Source organism: Camponotus floridanus, unplaced genomic scaffold (assembly GCF_003227725.1).
Source record: "Camponotus floridanus strain SB8 unplaced genomic scaffold, Cflo_v7.5 scaffold31, whole genome shotgun sequence".
Taxonomy (NCBI): Eukaryota; Metazoa; Arthropoda; class Insecta; order Hymenoptera; family Formicidae; genus Camponotus; species Camponotus floridanus.
This window is the reverse complement of record NW_020229448.1, coordinates 856,593-879,093: the sequence shown is the minus strand read 5'-3', so window position 1 is coordinate 879,093 and position 22,501 is coordinate 856,593. Positions and strand designations below refer to the sequence as shown.

The window sequence follows — 22,501 nt, the reverse complement described above, 5'->3', positions numbered from 1 at the left end:
TTTTTTCTGCTAGCCTGAACTACCGATTTGTATTTCGTGTCACATTCACCACTTGCAATACAATGCAGAGTTGCAGCTGGAACAAAGTATAAGCGCGGGATATTCCATTTGAGTAAGGACAGAGGAGGAGCAAGGGGTGCAGAGAACGACGCAGAGGAGGGGGAAGCCCTAAGAGGGTTTGAAGACTGGGAAAGTGGTGGTGAGCTTGAGCGCGTTGTCTACGTGAATGTATGGCGACTCGGTATTGAGTCAAGAATGGCTAGACCATTTCGTGTTCCTGGGGTTGCGTCGTCATGGGAACCATCCTCATCAGGCAAAGTCTCTCAGGATCTTTCTTCATTCTTCCATCGCCCCCTCTGTATTCTGCATATATCTTTCTGTACTTTGCATCGCCTTACCTGGGATGTACGCGCAACTATCGTCGACCCCATCTCGCATTCGAAAGATATCAATATTATGCGAGAAGATATTGCTTCAAATTATAACATATTTAATAATTAATCTGTAATTTTTAATATTTTCGGGCGAATATTATTTCTAACTCTATCACATATTTTTTATCCCTGAATTTTGACAATACATCTTGTACAGTTTCGTAACGATTATTATTATACAGGATAATCTGTGTAAGAAAAAGGATATTATTATAAGAGTAATATTCTCCAAGGGGGGAGGGGGGAATTAATTGATATAATCAATCCTCTTGTGTTTCAGAGTAATAAGGCAAGTGAAACGATATAGTACAATATCACACGACATTTTCCTCGCGCTAAGTACTTTGAGAAGATTGGGACGCATGGAAGCGAAGCTATAGATAGAAAGCTATCCGGCAACCACGCCTCGAGATATCCAGATGCCGAGGCATTAGCCTTATCCCCACGATTTTGCCCCGTAGTCGATCCTATCTTATCTCGGTTCATTTTCATATATTACAGCACAGTGCGATATTCACGACTTGGGACACTAAATATACATATGCGCATTTCATACACGTACACGCGGATACTAAGATGACTCTCGCAAAAATGTAAATTCGCGAATTTTATTTCCTTCAAAGAATCCAGATTCTTTGCTACATTCGAGATAGCGAATCGTTATTCTAACATTAACATCGCGCTCAGTTCTAACTTTATAATTTAATCCTCGAACAAAGTATTTAGAATATCGCGAAGAGATATTAAAAGATAGTAATGTAACAGAGAAAGATTTTTTTTTTCGATGAAAACTTGTCTTTTAAAAATTCAGGATTTTTAATTTATCTCTATGTTTATAAAATCCGAATATGTATTTATAATAATTCAATAACTTAATAAAACAATTCTTATCACAATCTATTCAAGAAATTTTCGCATATAGTGTGTTTTAATACAATATTGAAATGTTAAAAGAATAAAATAAAAAATAAAAGTCAATGATTTATAGATTTTTTTAGTTGCTTGTATGTTAACGGTGTCTTTATGGTCAATCAAGCTATCGCATTTCGATTTAATTCGATGTTTTTTATGCTTGATTTATGATTGAAACGAATATAGCATTTTTCGAAACTAGAGAAAAATCAATGAAACGACGTTTGACTGAATCTTTTGGTTGAATTTCTTTTCAGCTTACAGTGCATACTATAAACTGCATTCTGTTTGTATATATCTGTAGCCATTATTTTACTCTATCAATACTCTATAAATAATTCAACTAAAATAATATAGTTCCTATGCTCTCAGGCACTGATGGTTTCTTCAGATTTCAGTCTTGGCTTTCACAGATACGCGTAAACACCATGACCGTCGTTGAATTATGCGCGAGACAGATATGTGAACGCGTTTTATTCGATGTCACAACCCGCGAGAAAAGTGAAAAGCTTTTTCCCAGTCGTACAAAAATATTCGTCTGCGATGATAATATCACGTAGTCTAGAAAGGAAAATGTTGCAGTACGTAAAAAAATTAAAAAAGTATGAAAAACGATGCACTAATTTAAATATAAACTTGACAATTAAATCATAATTATTCAATTGTTAATATTTACATTTTAATAAAAATTAAAATGTAAATATTAACGATTGAATAATTATGATTTAATTGTCAAGTGGACAAATTAAAAAATTACGAGTAAATGTTAAATTAAAATAAAACAATACAATGTAATATCATAAAATATATTTGGTTGCATCAGCGATTTGAAAAAAATATTGTTTAAATTGTAAAACGATAAAATAGAAAATTAAATTTACTATAAATAGTTTTATAGTAATATCATAAAACATATTTGATTGCAAAAGCGATTTGAAAAAAATATTGTTTAAATTGTAAAACGATAAAAGGAAAAATTAAATTTACTATAAATAGTTTTATGGTAATATCATAAAACATATTTGGCTGCATAAGTGATTTGAAAAAAATTGTTTAAATTGTAAAACGGAAAATTAAATTTACTATAAATAGTTTTATAGAAAATATTCCTTGAAAAAAATATGATATGTATATATCTTATCGCACGTATAAGTATTTATATTCTTGTATCGAGCAATTTTTGACAACAGCGGCATAAATATGTATGTTTACTTATTATGTCTTCAGTACATATGATACATCTGTATTAAAAATACAAGCTTATAAACGCATGTACAATGTATATATATACATATACAGATAGACAAACACCAGGTTTTTAAGATTGCAAATCATGATGATGCTGGCATAATGAATCACACGCATCACAAATATGTGTGTGTGTAAGGTAGAAATAAAATATCATTTACAAAAAAGATTTTCGATACTTCTTTCGAGCATATAAATTCTCACATCTTCATTAAAATATTCACAAATTATTTTCCTTCGTCAAATACATTTGTAGATAAAAGGTATTAGCTAGATAATAGCAATTAAATTCGTAGACTCAATATTTGCTGATTGTATCATTTTCAAAGCAATGTGTATTTTAATTATTGTTAATTTAATAATATATTTGTTTTAGCAAAATAAGAATTTACATTGTACGTTACGATTACTTGCAAATAATATTCTTATACGTTGCCAGAGGTGCATAAATTTCTTTTCCTCGATAGCGCTTGCACCCTCAGATTTGAGGATAATAAAGGACCGGAAAGAACTTTTACGAATGTGGTTCGACGTGACCTGAATTTCAGCGAAATTCTTTCAAGATTTGCTCGACAAGTTTTTCATACAAAGTGAAAGCGGTAACCCCGTGAGAGTAAGCGGTGGATGTCCTCTTGCGAAGCTTCATTCCGTGCTTGTCGCTCGAGAGATGTTCATCCAAGTGATTTCTAAGATTCTTTGGGAATACAAATGTGTTTTACATCTGCACATCTGCGTCTTATAGAATGCAAACTCGAATATATCGCAAAATTATTTTAAATTCGTCTATAGAAAAATTAAAGTAAGCTCTTACTTTCGTTTTAATTTATACAGTGAAGTGTTGATATATTAAAAATATTATTCTTGCTTATCAAGTAAGGCGACTTGTTTTTACCATCAAGACTAGTTCAAAGATTAATAAATTTCTAAAAAGGGTTCATCAAGATTCTACCATCTTTCATCAAAAGGAGTCTATGTAATTAATATTATATTATATTTATAGTTTAAAATAATCCGTGTAAATATTACTGTGTACGTTTGACATGCGTTTCATGAGAGGATCTTTTTACTCTACATCCGAAAGGTATGATTTTTTATGTACGATTTTTTATGTACTCGAAGGCTATATTAATGTATGCAAGAAATCGTACGTGGACTCTGGCGTAAAATTGGCCTCGTTTCCAGGCTTCGAAATGATTCTGCCCGAAGTAACTACACCTGCGAGGGTGCTCAGTGGCCAAATCTGCGGTCCATAAAAATAGTTACAATGTTCTATCGACGCGTATGATGAAAGAGATCCGTGACGAGTCGGCACGAGCCCCTAGCGCAGCTGTGAGAAATGCACACCTATAGGTACTAAGCATCGACGGGTCGCGCGCGACCATAAAATGATCGTAAAAACTTAATTTTACGAGAGACATAATATATTTGCCATCACCATCGCGGACATCGGTATCGCCATCGACGAGGAAACGGTTGCGCGATCGCGAGTGTCACGGGGTAAAATTTTGTAAATACATGCACACGAACCCCGTGCAAGCGAGATCTGATCTCGAGCGATGCCGAACGATTCGAAGGAACGGATGTGGAAGGGAAACTTCTTTGGAAACTTTCTCCCTGCGACAAACGATGCGAGGAATCTTTTGTTCCTGAAGATTCTTTTGTCATTGAAAGTGTAAAATCAAAAGAAGTCTGCGAGTTATAAATATATATATATGTATATTTATATATAATAAGATAATTAATTCTTATCATGGATATGTATTAAGAATTAAATTTGCACTTTATTATCTCGTTTCTTTATATATTTTCAGCTTAATCAAATCGCGAATTATTGCAGAATTAATTTATAGACATGGACATTATAAAATGTAATTATGGATTATATACACGTATATTTCTCTTTTGAAAATAAACGCGTTATTATGGATTTTAAATATTAATTTCTAGAGAAAGACATCCTCGATAAAGAAGTCACTCATCGGTGCAAATCATTGCGAGGCCTTACCGCGAACAACATTTTGTGGAACGACGGGAAGACTGTCGGACTCTCAGCTCGAACATCGTTTCGTTTACGACCAATTAGTAGATCCAGAAACATACCTATCTGGCCTGCGGTACGAAGAGGAAAAAAACAAAGAACGGGAGAAGAGAGAAGTCGCCCGGAGCCACAAACTTGCGGTAATCTCTGAAACGAACTTCACGAATCTCAGCCGGCGCTCGGTTTCTACCCGAATTTTTCTGGCGAATGTAAAAACGAGACGCCGAAAATGCCGAAGTTAAGGTATATATAATCAGCCAATTCCGTGAGGTGGGTGGTCCCCGTGTGAATCTCCGTTTAAAATGACCGCCGCGTCATCATCGGAACGTCGCGTTATCATCGATGATACGTATCACGGACGGATGTAAAGCCCGTTAGCGAGCCCATGCACGTATGCACGTTGATTGAAGCTCACCATTTGCACTTATCTTTACTTTTACGTATCTGCAAGAAAAAAGTCTGTCGCTTGAGAGATGCCTTCGAACGCAGGTCCATTCGCAATTTTGTTATAAATTAAATTGGAAAAATTGTCTTACGCATATGATTGAAACACACATTGTTTCAAAATAGCATGCTTGATTTAAAAAATACATTTTTATTAAAACAAACGCATTTAAAAAGTGCGTATGTTACTAGAAGTGAAAATCTATATTATCTGTATTATTTAATGTACTTTTTTCATCGATTAAAAAAATTAATTTTAAAGTAATCTGTCAATCAGATTTTTTTGAAAGACAGAACAGCTATGCATATATGTTATAAATCTTACGAAATGGCACGATCTAAGACGACTAAACGTTCACAATGAGTGAGTAGTCTACATTACTATAGCAATTATTTTAACGATGCATATTAATTGGGATAATAAAACCTCTTACGAGGGTATAATTATAATATTGAATTATAGTCGACGTTTATTCTTGTCACGCGATATTAACGACGCAGTTGTCCGCGTAGACTGTTGTCGTTTATGCGTTCATTCACAATGTCGGACATTAGATTAGTAAAAGCTAAATGTGAAGCTTCTGTCGCGAGCAAATCCACCTGCACGCACTCCTGATGTCTTCATTTCCCCGAGTCAACGAAAGAAATATTAGAAAAGAGACAGAGATAGAAAGAGAGAGTTGACGCAATAAATTTTTTTATACAAAATGTCTCTAAAATTACGTAAAAGCTTGAATAAGAATCTACGTTAATTGTCATACGAAATAATTCACATGTAAAATATTAAAAGACAGAGCTTTTCGAACAAAATATAATTAAAATTCTGTTTAAATAACTTTCGCAATCAATAGATAAAGCCACACGAAGATAGATCAAACACGAAGACAGACGGTCAAAAATTAAGCTGAATGTAAATGAATGAAGTGATCTCGATGAGATGCTCCCAAAATGTACGATTGTAAACTGGACAGGTAAGTTGGATGCACTTTTGCCAAAGTATACATTATCCTAGTCGCCAGTTGCGTATCTTACACGGAAGTCCGCTTAAACATTTTATAGGGTGGTCGGTGTAATTTGATGGCCCATAAAAACGCCTAGTCTAGTTTTTCCCGGGGCATCGTCATCCGTCGTCGGCGCAGGCCACGCGCCTCTTTGACGTTTCATGACCACGATTTCCTAAACATCGCTCCATCATGCTCGGATTTACGGATCTCTTTAACCTGCGTCAAGTGCAACAGACGCGCAATGCTGGCCGGAATGTCAACCGCGTTAATCCTGATCGATTACAGTAACGCAATGTTATTTTTTGCACGTGCATATGTACTTGTCGATAGCAGACAGTCCTGCGGTGACAGCTGGAAACGGAAATTTTCATTTCAAATGGAAACTAATAATAATTAATATAATAATTATTATAATTATTATATTAATTAATATATATAAGATAAATATGTGTATAGATAATTTTTCTAAACGCGTTTTTAAAATCAGATCGCAGTCCTTATATTATATAATTTTGCTTCGATTTAAAAACTCAATGATTAAAATATTTAAAAATTGTAAAATCGTAAAAAATAGAATTCACTCAAATTTTCATTAAAAGAATCGATCCTAAATTTCTCGGAGAATCTACAAATAAATTTTATCTACAAATAAATTTGAAATGTCAACACGAAGAGCTCGTTGTCACGACTGAATCAGTCGCTACAGCCGACGGTAAGACTGACACAACGATCGATGAAACGGCATTGTCGAAGTATTCCCGGTAATCAAAAGAAGCCGCCGGTAGCCTCGAAGCAGGAAACGGAAAACGTGGTGGAAATTGAAAATGTGATGGACGAGGCACAGGGGATAGAAATGGCGATCCAGGATGAAGGTAGAAACCTACGGAAATTACGGGAGCTGCGTTCATATTTCATGTATAATACATGAACGAACGCGCTATCACAGCCACGAGTAGAAATATTAAAGACGTTATATAAGTAGCATTGTCTTTTTTCAAAAAATACATCCGAACATGCCCGATTAAATCAAGAAACAATCCATCAAAAAATCATAATAAAATAAATGTAATTTTTAAAACAACGATATACATATGTCAAACGTCTCCTGATGTGTACACACGTCTTACGATAAGGACGGGATAGGGCGACCGATACATAAATGTTGATATGCTACATAGTATAGTAATCTAAGTTGTGTTTATAGCTGCGAATATATATGCATAGCAGTCCGGTGAATCGTAGCGGCGAGAAACTCATTACTCCGCAGCGCGGGTATTAGCATATTTAGAGACTGTTTCCCTTCTTTCTTCGCTCTGCCCCACCTATCATCCCTTACTTCATCCCGCCTGTCCGACTTCCACCACTCTAGGACTGTCAACCGTTGCGTCCCCTCGTGTACCTCGCGTAAGCTAAGGTAAGAGATGCCGTGCAGTTAATGCGTTATCTCGACGAGGAAAAACGTTTTCATTTTTATCATTTTTTCATTTCGATGATTAATGATGTATGATGCAACATGTATGACGATGCGTGATGAACAGTACTCGTTCGTCGCGGACAAATCACATGTAATTACATGTGCGTATACAGAAAGGTAAATTGCGTAACGAAATTTCTTAATGTTCGTCGAATCAAAATGGCAATGTGTCGTCTCTGAAATAATATTGGAAAAGTATTCTAATGCTTTGTCACAAACGCAAGTGGAGCCTGAGCAAAGGTTATATAAAGTGCTTATATAAGAGGTGCTGAGAACGTAGAGGGAGCTAAGTAATTAAGGAAGCTCATCCGAAGGGACAATTAAATTTAATGAGAGGCAGCCCGATCTCCACCCCTAATACCCCTCGCCTAATTCTCCGCCTCCATTTCGTTGGCCAGTGTACTGGCAACACTATACATATTCTTCTCTCGAAATTCCGCGCATTTCCTACATTTTAGTCTCGATTATTCCAGGGGAAGAAAGACATGTACAATATTATCATTTAATATCTACTTTCTAAAAATCCATCTTCTGCCTATCCAACTCTGAAAATTTTGGATGAAACGATATATAATTATTACGTCAGTCTACATTCAACATTTCTTTCATGGGTTTAATCAAGGAAAAAGACTAAAATTATACAATTAATTAATAGGTATTTTTATAAAGAATTTTATGTAAATCATTTTATTAATTAATTAATATTCTGCGAATTAAAATTAAATAATTTATAGAGAGATAAACTTTTCCTTAAAATTGCAAATTTACATTTTATTTTAATTTCATTTTTAATATTATACACAATCTAAAAAAGTATGGTTTTTTTGGTAAAACCTTGATTCAGATCTGGTTTTTTTTGGTAAAACCTTGATTCAGATCTGAAGTGGCAAATCAGATTCTACGAATCGTACGCATATGTCAGCGTTTACATTCAGTTGTCGAGAAATCTTCGTTTATATCGCGAATCTGTTTATATTGCTACATTTGCTCGTCAGCTGTATTACAGTTTACTTAACCGATTCGTGAGTTTGCAGTCTAAATTCAAAAAAAATCTTAAACTAATTTTATATTATTTTATACGATAGTAAGTATATCTTTTCTTAATATTTTTTTCTATTTATTTTACGTTATCAAAATCTTAAAAAATTATTGTTTAACATATTTTGTATGCATGACATCTCTTTTGCTTCACTCGTTTTCGTATATCTATAAATTTCCATTCGTAGTTATTACTTTCATTTTCTATTTTAATATACTAAATTATTCAAGCTATTCTAATTAATTATAAAATAATATCCTTTTATATAATATAATTATCATAATTTAATACAATCTATTTACATGGAAATGATATGTAAATTTATAATAACAAATGATAATAAAATATTTTTAGTAATAAAAGAATTTTTCAGATTATTATCACAAGTGGTGAAATAAATTAAAAATAGAACAGTCTGAAGTGTCTAGAAATTTTTATTGCATCCATTTTTTTATTTTGAATTTATGAATCACTATCGGCAGTGATCGAACCAACCAAACCCAGAGATTCGACCATGAAACTTTAAACGGAAACACTTCAGACATCTAACGAGCACTTGACGTCGACAGTTATATGACATATTATCTTTAAGAACCTTCAAAATGCAATCGCAAATAATAATATAAGTCATACTCTAATTTAGAAAAAATATTCTATTTAGATAATTCGATGGATGCTATTTTTTCTTGAATGCAATTTATTTCTATTTACATGCTTACATTTTCTTGAAACATTTATTTAAAAATATTAATTGTATTACAGTTTAATATGTTTATAATTATTATATACATATTAAATTGTAATGCAATTAAACATTTTTAAATAAATGTTTTAAGAAAATATAAGCATGTAAATAGAAATAAATTGCATTCAACAAAAAAATAGTAAATAGTTTTGTATATGAATTCGAGAGGAAAAAATGCTGCTAGTATAAAGAAAAGCTATGGAGCAAAAAAAGTGTAGCATATTTTGGTTCCATAGAATATAATCTGGAAATTAAGATTTGACTCAAGATTTGGAGGATTTAAAGATATAGGGATAAGTAGGCAATAAATATAAGTGGTTCGGATAAAGCACTTTGCATTTTTTGTCAATATATCGGTCAAAAGTAAGACGAGATGGTTTCTAAAGGGTATTCCCATTGGAATGTTGCTTAGAATGGTTGGTGATGTAAGGGTCTGTTGGGGAAAGAGAGATCCTGAAATCATTGTTACGAAAAATAAGTGGGTTACTACAATGAAATCTCCTTTAGCAAGTAAAGGGAACGGAGATAAAAATAAGAGACATGAAAAATGAGTAACAAAAGAAAGGCACCATAAATGCACCATATGTTAAATAGTATGTTATTCTCAGGTTCGAAGAACATTTGAAATAAATTGTACAAATTTTCTTCGGTTTTTTATTTCTTCTTATTTATAATAATGGTAGAAATATTTTGCACTTATGTCATATTTTTAATTAGTATTAAATATTTAATTATCTTTATAATAATTATATTTAATTATAATACCATTATTATATAATCATAAATTAAGATAATAATTAATAAAATATATTTTAATAATACTAATAAGAATATAATATTAATAACAATATAATTATTATTTGTTTTCTCATTAGCTTATACACACCTTCATTATAGAAGATACATTATAATCTTCCATAATTGAATTTGATCATATTATTCTTAATATGTCATCTTTAATATTTCTATAAATATTTTGCCACGCAAAAAGAAATTTACTTTTTTCTTTATTGTAATTTTTTTCAAAACTTTAGATGATCAGATTTCTGTTTGATACGAACGCCATCTTTCTAAGATTACTAAAAGTTGAACCAAGTATATCGATAAAACAGAAAAAGACGAGTCGGTAATCTCGGAAGTGAAATGAGAGAATACTTTTACCTCTTCTCTCATCACTCATATTACAGAACATATAAAATGTACATAGAGCGAAAGAGTGTGATGATATAAGAGGGTGACACTGCTAGAAAACATGAAAAGTTATTTTTCCGGACGGAGAATAAAGGGGTTTCATAAATTTCTACCGGTCCAGCGTAAATAAAGGAGAGCTCGAGAGAAGGAGTTGAGATTACATTAACCAAATATGACTCTCAGAAATATCAGCCTCATCTCATACATACATATAAAGTTTTCTTGAATAAAATGATTAAATCTAACAATTTTAAAATTATCGAATTGAAATTAAGAAAATATAAAATAAATAATACTTTCTCCATCTATTTAGTACAAATATTTCTTCTAATTAAAAAATGTAATATTTAATTTAAAGTAAATTTGATCGCGGGTGAAAGTGAAAACATTAGCAAGAATGTTGTATTTTCTACATTTCAAACATATTTAGCGTGATAAATACATCAATAAATATTTATTTCAATATTAAAGAGAGAGAAAAAAAGAACATGAAGCGAAAATCCGACAATCTCACATAACACATACGACAAGCTCATATAAATATGCAGAAAAACTATAAAATAATACTGTTAAAAGATTATATAGAATTTGGGAGAAAAAAGTAAATTTGTAGGAAAAAATAAAATCAAATTTTATAAACTGCATCCACACTAAATTGGAATTTTAATCAAAGTAAAAGAATGATTATAACATAAGCAATCAACATAAACTTGTCGTCAGTCATAAAGTAGTACGTTTACATATCACCGGAACGATCCGCCGACTTTGCATATGCATACGCGAGCCTAAACATAGGAAGTTGATATAGAAGTCTATTCTTGTAAAACAAATAATCCTGCAGATTCAAGATACGTATCTGTCTGCGTACTCGAGAGTATCGGTATCGAGTATCTTCAAAAGAAACGAAGAATAAAACGGACAGAAAAAATAAGACATAAAAAGTATATAAATTTATATTTTATTCATTTGTTGATCCTAATTTATTGCTACATTTTAGTTAATTTTATATTTTTAAAATGTTATTGTAACACCTATTTTTCCCGGTTTTTATATTTATTCTTTATTGATTTTCATTAATTTCTATCACGTGCAACAAGTCTTCAAAATGCAATATCGATATATGGAGAGACGTAGAAATATTTAAACGTTCGCATTTTACATTGCTAATAGATAAGATACTTGCCAATAGACATTATGCTAATATATTAGACCAACATCTTATAAATTTACATCTTATATATTATACGTTAAAGAAAAAACAAGGCAAACATGTAGGAAACAGCATTAATTACTGTCATACATAATGAGCCTATCTTTGAAATATACTCATCGATATATGAAGCGACATAGAAATATTTAAATATTCGTAAATTGTTAATAAGTAAGATAATAAGATTTTAAATTGCTAATAAATAAGATACTCATTAGCAAATAATTATACTAATATCTTAGAGTCCTATAAAAATAATATTACAAGTTGCACAAAAGAACAGATGTGGGAAAAGTCAAAAACACAATATTAAAAGTAGTGTTAAAGGGGACAATTTTATACTAAAATAAAAAAAAAAATTTAATAAAAATAAAATAATTCAGTATATATCTTTCAAAATAAAATAGTATTTTTATATAAATTAATATTAGTTTTTAAATTTAAAAGAACACACTCTCTCTCTCTCTCTCTTATTAAAAACAAAATATTGAAGTAGAATATATTTACGTCCGACGGTGAAACGCAGATATAATTCTATTAAAGCTAGCTAATATGAAATCATGACAACCGACGGAAATTTTGCATTTAACCATATGAAAGTTTAGATAAATATATAAACGTTTATACATTAAAAAAAAAATTTTCAAATACAAGGAATGCTTATATGTTAAAAGATTTCTATTTTCACTTTCAATTACAAAATAAAATCGTCTCGAATCATATGAGAAAATATATTTTAAAAAATCTAACATTCTATATCGCGCTTTACATGTATATATAAAATAATAATCATTTAAAGTACACGTGCAAAATGACAGATTTTCCTCTAAAAAATGATTCTTATCAAAGATTATACTTTTATTTACGATGAAGCATTCGTTAATTTTTGGATGCCACGCACAAATAAATAGATAATTGAAGTTGAGAGAAAAAGGAGCCGACATACACGAGATACGTGAAGTAAAAGTCTACGCAGAGGCGGCCTCCTGCCAAGCGAAATATACGGATGATGCGGAGAGGGTATACGGCTGCAACATCAAGTATCAACAATATTGCTCACGGTCTCGGTCTTTTGACACGCGAAAAATAAGACGAGAACGCGACGGTATCCGCAGAGGAAGGCTCCTGCCCTTCTGGTGGGGCCAGAAACACTCTGCTCTCCGACCAGCGAGTTCGCTGTAGAAAGAGTCTTGGAATTCAAAATGGCTGTCGCGGGATCGCGAGCCGCTATGCGTGGGCAACCCAGCACACACCATCTCGCCTTCGTGGCACGTGGTATGTCGCTTAAAAGAGCGTCACATCACGGCCATGATGATTCTCCAACCCGAGAAGTTTCAATACTTTTCTGTCTCCCTTGGAATCACGTTCATGTCAATCCCATACGTTCACGAAACTAATAAATTATATATGTCAATTAATGTACATTATCCTTAGACTGGAGTTTTTATTCGTTTCATAAAAAAATTTAGATTATTTTTAATCTGGTTATGTGAACAAATCATTTTTTGATAGACTGATTTATACATATATTAAAATTTAATAAAGATGTAAAAATAGAAAAAAAAAGATCAAAGCTGCTGCCATGTCGAAAACGGCCATACTCGCTTCGCGCCATCCTTCGTCCGGCAGCCATGCTCCCTAATACAGACTATGGGAAAGATTTTCCTCCTTTCGGCCATCATGTCCCGATGACTGGTCCAGCCGAATCTGAACTTTCACCATGGAGCGCGATTCGACAATCGAGACACACATGTCGCGACATTAGCGCGAGAAAAATGAATATTATTAATTTATGGCACAAAGTGATATATGCATATTAAATCGTCATAAAAATTCTCATCGAAACATGACATTCGATCAAAATATCAGAGTTATTTATACAGGCTTTCCTGCGAATAGAAACTCAGTGCGCCTATTCGCCGGATCCTAAGGATACTCATCTCTTTCTTTCTTTTTACCTCTCTGTTATCTCTTCTCCAGCTCCCATGGCTTCCCTGTATCTCTCCACCTTTTTCTCTACCTCATTTTTATTCAAATTCATCGGGAAACTTCTCGGGTGCGAGTACTCCCAGTCTGACAGTTACCGGCGCTTCCCCCTTTATCTACCCGTTCGTTCCTCCTATCCCCCTTGTTTTCCATAAATTTAGAGTTTTATTTAATCCGCTCTCCACCACATGCATCGTTACCCCCACGCATACTGTAGCTAAAACTCGAATACCAGAGACCCCATTCGAGTTGTATCTCGAAAAGATATCGCACGTTCAGAACGTATAATCAGGAACATGCCACTATATAAGGTATCCCGATATCGTGGTATCTCCCGAGTTTAATGGATACGAGAGTCCCACCCTTAAAGAAGAATGCTGTTATTTATGATTTAGAGCAAACGTTTTTTTTTTTATTGGCAAAAATAATATTATTATTTTAATATTAAATAATATTATTTTAATTATTATTAATATATGATAATATATAATAATATATATAGGATATACAATATATTTGTAATATTCTTTTTTTATTGCTGCTAAAATTAAAAATTTTTTAAAAATTAAACTCTTTAAGAGTTTTGATTTATAGTATTAAAATTTATGTTGAGTATTTTTTCAACAGGAAAAGAAAAAAAACGAAAATATTCAAATTAAAAAACTGTTATAATTTGCAAATATATTCATAATCCTATAATTGCTGTACAAATGCAAGACACATTCTCGAAGATCATATGTATAAATTGGCAGGTAAAATTTTCGGGTCGAACGTATAATCAGCGAAAGTAATTTAGATAGCGACGCTATTTTATTTATATCACTCTCGCAGGTTTGCACGGTCATAAGATGTAAGTGTGCGTGTATATGTGAATTAATGCAACGATGGAAGGGCAAAGAACGAAGGTATTTGTGAGGAGAAGAACAAAATAATGCTAAACATGCGTGCCATTGGAGAATCGTAAAATAGAAAGATCGTAAGAGTTGATGGTTCTCGCACGAATTTCTTTCTGCAGCATTAATTGCCTAATGAGATTGTTCTATCACGATAGGAATTTCAATAATTTATAATGAGCGAACAGATACCGGTAAACTATCACGTTATATACCGTAACGTAAAAAAACATGAAAATTAATATAATTCAATTCACACAATTTGAAATAAATAATTTAGACATTTTATCAATTTTTTAAGTCATTTATCTATTTGATAGCACATATTAATTTCTCATGTAAAGAATGAGCATCAAATATTGCACTTTATTATTTCGTAACATTAACAATTAAATAATGTTTTAATTTTAAAATAATTCTTTAATTTCGCAAAATAAAAGTTAAATGTATAAAAATTATTAATTTGATATTTAAGAGATTTTTAATTTTTAAATAATTTTTCAATTTTAAAATGTTATTTATAGATACTAATTTATGATTAATTTGATAGAGCGTATAATAAATGAATGCATTTGAAATCTCTATCTGATTTAACAAGGTTTAAATAATGAAAAACGAGATTTGAAGGTTTATTCGGTCCTTCTTTCTGATGCACAATTTAATGTGCGGGAGAGCAGTTTTTAGAGACAATCGGTCCACGGAAATAATTCTAATGTAGTAACAATATGACATTTCTCCACTCACCTTGCGGCTATAATAATAATAATAATAATGACGCAGGGGTCGCTGCAGGACGCCGACAGTTCGATGTGGTCGTGCGTCTTGGCGGCAGAAGGGCTGCCCTTTTCCCTTCCAAGGGTCGCTGTGACCCGAGTAGTTACTCCATGCCGATCCGTTTTTCAACTGCTGAAACAGCCAATGTACATTGGACCCGCGTTTAGCGCAGCTGATTAAAAACTGGGACATTGGATGTGCTATTTTTACGAAATTTCACGAACATTGTTCCTTCAAAATCAATATTAGAAGACTTCACACAAGAATGTTCATAATTTCTATTCTACCGCAAATTACAATGTCACTAATAAACATTTTTGTTAAATCCGTTCTTGAAAAGCGAATCATGAATCTTGCACCATGTTTCTTTCAAGCAGCCATTTATTTTTGATAAGACACCTTCACAAATAACGACGAGAAAAATTGCACACCGATACAAGAATGATCGATTATCACGATTATCATTCATCCGCGATTCAAAATTCGCGTGACTGGTATCACGAAGTACAGTCTGAAGAATTTTCGGAATACGCCATTTTCCCTCCCTCTCTCTCTCTCTCTTTCCTTCGTCTAGACCTACATAGGAGAGATGATGTATGCGATAATGCTCGCATCGAGCGCGCAACGATCGTGTTTATCACGTATCGCATCGATCGCGCGGAAAAGAAAACAGGTGAGAAGGTGGGAACGGCGGCAACGATAACATCTGGGCGTTCACCACATATCACGAGACATATCCGGATCGCGTCGCCCGCGAGATCGCAGGAGGACGCGTCGCGTCGTCGGGATTTCGACTGCCTACCAGCCGCGCGACGAGGCGAAGCGAGGCGACGTTGGTGAACGTAACGGAACGGAAATATACACCGCGAGCTGAACGAGTTAGCTCGCTGCCAAAGCTTGGCAACTCCACTACGCGGGCTGAGACGCGGCCCAAGAGACCGTAGGTACCAGCCAACGGGATTTACTATGCTTCAACTGTACCGGATTCTCTCTGTCTCTCTCCTCCTGTCTCTCTCTCTCTCTCTCTCCCTCTTTTCCGCTCTTGCTTTCTCACCTTCTCTCTTTCCCGCTTAAGCAGCAGAGCAAGGCGCAGCAAGACGAGTTGTTGCGAGCGACACGTAACAACGACCGCCTCTCCTTGCCTCGCACACTGCCGTCGCGAAACCGTAGGACGGAGTCAGGTCGAGGCAGGCCAATCAGGCGCCCACCGTATCTACCTGCGGACTGCCTTCTGTGTAGCACCTGTGAGATATGTCTCGGTCCTATACTTTGTAAAATGCCGGCTCGTCGATGACAGATCGTCCGCTTCGACTTAACCCTTTTTCGCCTTTATCGCTTCTTTCCATCTACGCTCGACGTTGCATCGCTTGGCATTACGTGCTTGCGAAACCCGCTGGTGAGTTGCAACGTATCCAAGTCGATTTATCAACGATGAGTCAAACAATGTAAATGAATGTAATTTGTTCTAAAAAATGCTACATGGTACGCTGTCAACAACATTGATACGAGTATCTCTCGACACTTGGATATTCGCGTTAATCAAGACGCGAAGAGACGCGAGAAGACAGAATAGTCGACGTTTCATTTCTCGGTGGGAATTTCAAGACCGAGGAAAGAAGCGAGTCGTTATACCGTAAAACGGAGCACCGAAAATTGAGTCACTAGCCAGTTTTATTTCGGTGCCTCTGGCTCTTAACGCTCTTCTGCAAATACGAAACAAAGGTCCGGCCATTGATTGGATTTCTCTCAGAAATGTTTAACGCTCACTTGAACATCCTTCCAATGAAATGGCTCCTTTCATTGTATCGGTAAACCTTCGACGCTCTTCATCATTTCTTATCGTTATTTCCATTGCTATCATCGATATCAAGAGAATCTGAAGCACCTGATCGACTTTAATATGCGAAAATTTTATAAAACTTTTGTCATGTTTAAACTTTATAAATAAACCTTTTTCAATTCAAAAATAAATTAAGATCGAATGATTTATTATGCGCATGAATTTTTTTACCATCGATTAAAGCTGTTGTAATACGTTTGAATCCATCGCGATAATCAAGCACGTATCTATGTGTCATTCCTCATGTTTTGTGCGAAACAATCTGCGAAAGATTTATAATTCAGCTCGAAATAAGAGTTAATAAAAATTTGATACATTACATTTGCAAATATAATGATCCTATTAACGGTTTCTCACATTGTCAAATTATAATATATCAATTTTAAAATATACCCGGTTCTCGTATAAGTCGACACACATGTCATCTTCATCGATTATGCTCAGAATGGCTTGACGATAAAAATGTCAAGTATCTTTATCACTTTTGGCGGTGCGCTCTTTCAGGACTTAAAAAACTTTTAATTAAAATACTTTGGCCAACACAAGCGTGCGTGAAAGGCGAGCGTGAATTCTAAAATAGTAACGGCGTGGAAGGATTTCGATGCTGTTGATGTCGCGATTGGTTAACTCGAGCCGCTTCGAGATTTCAGGTTCGGCCCACGATATCTTAATAGATTCCCTTCTACTTGAATCGCGTCATGGCTGCTCGTAGGGATCCTGTTTCGTTTCAAACGACCATCTTGTGCCAATAGTTAAAATTCAATGCTGCTCGCGATATTTTTATTAACACTAATACACCTTTAATTCTCAATTCTTTCCATATAATTAATTTAAATTTATTTATCGATATTATTCCACTTTAGGTGTGAATAATTTACGTTAGATATTCGCATCTCTTTTAGGTTACATTGACATCTGTTGTAATTTTTCAAAACTGAAACGCAATGAAAATAAAATTAAAGAACTTGGATCGGAAAACGACTAGGCACTTCTAGTTAAGTGTATATAGGATGGTTTATTATTTTATAGCGACGTAATCTGTAGGCAGTTAAGACTTAAATAGCTGGCCACCGCGTTTAAATAACAGCGCTCAATAGGTTTGTAAAGTCATATTTTATCGTTGATCGTCGTTCGTCAAAAAGACCATCGGGACACAAGTTCGAATCTACGGGGCAATAAATTTACAATCCCAGAAAGCAAAGCATAAAACTCGTTTCGTTTCTGCAGCATAGATAATCTATAAGGATACGCCATCGTTGTATTCTTGGATCTCCAAGATCTTGAATCAGGCAGACCCTACGCTAGAAACTTTCATTATGGAAATGTGTAATCGTGTATTCGTTATAACCGTTTAATGAACTGAGACCCGAAGAGAATTTATTATCTTTACAAATTATGGCTCGATTCTGAGGAAAAAAATAAATAAATAAAAATATTGTACACAATACAAGTGTTTTACTATTTTAATAATTTACACTCGTGATGTTTTATATCACGTGTAATATGTAACGCGATAAAAACTAGGTTGATCCGCTGCACGCGTTTATCGTCGTTTTAAACAGCCATAATCGCATATAGATACAGTAGCGATAAAATCATTAGTCGCTGAACTTAAACATTGAATGTTATAAGGATAGCTAATAGAATCGGCAAGGTCGTTTCGCTCATTAAAGTATTTACGACTACAATTGTTGCGTGTCATCTAAATCGAATAATCATCTCATAAATTATATCTGAGCGATTTCATTCTAGATAAAATATTTCATTCATACATCGTGCGATATTTGCATGCTAATCGGTATTTATATATCTACATTAGAATTAAGCGATCTTTAAAGAAATGGACGTAATAAGCATGTTTAAATCTATAGAAATGCATATTTAAATCAAACGTTTACTCATTTTAATTAAGCAAAAATACGTTTTAAGTAACTTCGATGACTAATGATAGCTCTTATTAATTTTGCATCCAGTTTAATAATATTGTACATTACTCGGAGAAGCTAGAGAAAATAGTTTCAATATAAAAAATGATTAAGAAAGGCTTGCAAATTTAATTTATAAAATATATATACGAATAATAAATTTTATCGATATTTCCAAACTAATTTCCTTATCTAAACTAGAAACATTACAATTCATTCATAATAGCTCTAGAAGATAACGCGCGTTTTAATGCCATAATGTAAACGCACATATGTATAATAAAGTGATTGATCACTCAGCTCAGCTGTGCATTATAACGAGAACCAATAAAATTCAAGGTCGTTTCACTCATTAAAGTATTTATGATATTGCAATTGCTATGGGATATCGGTCACAATTATCACCTATTTAACTTCACGCCGGACGATTTGTCTTCAACATAGCGCAGCGTTTTACAGCTCGGTCCAGTCACTCCGATAGAAGAAAAGGGAAGACGGGGGAGAACATAAGAGCTCATAAATGCGAATTTAAGAGACGCAATAAAAACACATTGAAATCGAGAGTGAACGAGTGGAAGCACGTGCTTCAACGATTGCGGGATTTTGTTCATTATATCACTATTCATTTGCGTTGCGTTTATGAAAAATTTGCGATCTGATCAATGTATAATTTAATTATTATCAAAGTGATTTCAATCTTGGATTTTACTTAGGCTACTGATTTCTCTAAATATATAATAATGTAACCATATATAATAAATAATATGTAATAAATATATTATAATGTAACCATATATTTTTTTAGATTGAGATGAATCGTAAAAATAATCTGCTGCTTTCTTGGCTTTTAATTTTATACCACTTATTTTAAAAGTTAAGATTTCTATTTATTTATTCTATATAACCAAAAAAAATTCTGCCATTAGCATTAATAGGCACGGTATCCTTGGACCCCCGATATATCTTCTTCGCTTTCCTCGCGTACTAAGATTATATAAAAAAAGAGTTAAAAAAATTATATTCTTAAAGATCTGTTTGCTTTTCCGAAATTATGTTTCTCCTTGAATTCGTCACGATACAATTTTTTCCCTTGCCTGTAAATGCCGAAATGATCCAAGATACATAAGAAAGGCTCTAACGAAAGGTCAAAGCTCCCATAAACGGTTTATTGATGCCTGCAAAAACACTCCTGAGTAGACAGACTTCTGTGAAATACCTGAATCGTTTTTGGCATTTCCAAAATTAATTTGCTTCAATTTATCGACTAAATATATACACTTTGATATTTTATTCTAGATATGTTAACGCACATTTCTCATTATTTTTTATTTCTAAACTTTGATTATATGATCCAGTTTTTTATCTATAACTTACAAATGTATGAAAAAAAAAGAATAAAAGGCACATATTTAGAATATATAATATTTCATCGCATCTTTAATCTTCATTTCATTATATTTAATCAGAATAGATGAAAAATAATGCTATCAAACAACAATAATCTTATCAAAGTGTTGTCTTAATCAATCATCTATACAAATCTCATAAGAAAAAACTTGACATCTCCGCAATTTAGTCGCATTAAAATTAATTTCTTGCGACATACGACATATGTATTTAATTAAATTATTAATTGTATACATTTTGTGAAAATGGTATCAAGTGTATATTACATTTCGTGAAAATTTAATAAATAAAAAAAAAAGTAAATTTCTAAAAAAAATATCCAGACATAGAATAGATTGCGTTGCATCAAAAACTGCAGTCTACCAAGAAAGTGTAAATTCCAAGCAATTTTCAACCGACTGGCAACACTGCCTTCCTCGCAGAGACGCAGTATCGACCGCGGTTCCCAGAGGTCGAACCGTCTCAACCTCCGAGTTTCTCGTTCCTTCTGTAGTTTAAGCAGCCTTCACGATTCACGACCTCTTCACCCTTTCGCAGCTCGAGCGAGTAACGCGATAAGCGAAACGCCACGGGATATAAAATCGAGGCAAACGTACAGCAAATTATATCGAAATGTATCGAAATGCAACAAAAATGAATAAATGATTAAATGGATATTCAAATGATATTTAAAGTTTATAAAATTTGTGTAAAATACAAATAAATTGGAATTGATAGAATCAAAACAATAGGACGATGCATTTAGAAAAAAAATTGAAATTCCTAAAACAAATTTTATATTTTATATGTAATATTGTTGAAATTAAATATATATATATATATATATATATATATATATCATACATCATCAGTATATTGTATGTTATATTCTTAGGCAAATATTTCAGTGAAACTAATTCGACATGATATAATTTATTACACGTTGCGTTTACTATTATTTTCCTTGAGGAAATATACTCAAAACAAATCGTTAATAATTATGAACCAATATAATTTATTGGCAGCGAATTCGTTTCGTTTAAATAAATTTTGAAGGAAATCGGATTTAAAATAAAGCCCTAAAAGAGTATTCCGTCATGATTTAAAGGGCTTTGCATGCAACCGACCGGAATGAAAAGGATGCTGGGATCTCGGTAGAGTGCATTCAGTTATGGAGACTGAGGTAAAGAGGGAAAAAAAAAAGGAAGAAGAGAGAGAGGTGGAGGAAGGGACGAAGGAAGAGAAAGGCGGAGGGCAAGATGCAGGCGAAAGAAGTGAGGTATCTAATGGATGTGAATATATCGCCGTAATAAATTTTGCAAAAAGCCGACGGGGGGAAGGAGGAAGGAAGATACGGTAAAGGTTCTCGCGCTTGCTTGGTCCACTCTTGGCTGCAGAGCTTATTTCTTGCGAAACGCGAAGGAGGAAGGAGAGAAAAGCCGAAGGAAAGCCCTCATCTGACTATATCAGGGCATCACGTTTCCGGTACGTGACTCGGCGGCCATCTTTTCCTCTCTCGTCCAATCGGAAACTGCCGAGCGATGGTGGGGTAAAAACTACCCTTAGGGCGAAGCGACTCCACCCCGTCGAGCTCCTTTCGAACGGATCAATATCGAAGACATTCCCTAACAACAGCTACCTATACTCTAGCTAGGAAGGCCGGGAAAAACTAGAAATTACAATAAAATGTTGAGTCTTAAAATTCACGAGGGAATCAAACATTTATTCAATTAAACTTTTCTATTTCATGTTTAGAATTAATTTTGTAAAATATATCAAATTGACCACGTATTTGATCTTTAAGATAACTCGTTTGAGTTTCAGTGATTAAAATTTTCTGTACGTTCATTCAGTTAATATTAAATATAAAACTGCCTTTAATATTACGTACAATAAGCATGTAATTTGCATAAACAATTGTCGCAAGTAAATTTAAAAAAATATATATAATATGTATT

General features: G+C 33.5%; 1 protein-coding gene across 1 annotated transcript in view; it reads right to left on the bottom strand.

The window, feature by feature from the left end:
* The window catches only part of LOC112638500, a 47,042-nt gene that overhangs the window by 5,790 nt on the left and 18,751 nt on the right, over positions 1 to 22,501 (bottom strand). The window contains exon 3 of the mRNA XM_025410353.1: positions 15,363 to 15,524. Within this exon, the coding sequence (XP_025266138.1) occupies positions 15,363 to 15,524 (162 nt within the window). The remainder of the gene's footprint in view (positions 1 to 15,362; positions 15,525 to 22,501) is intronic.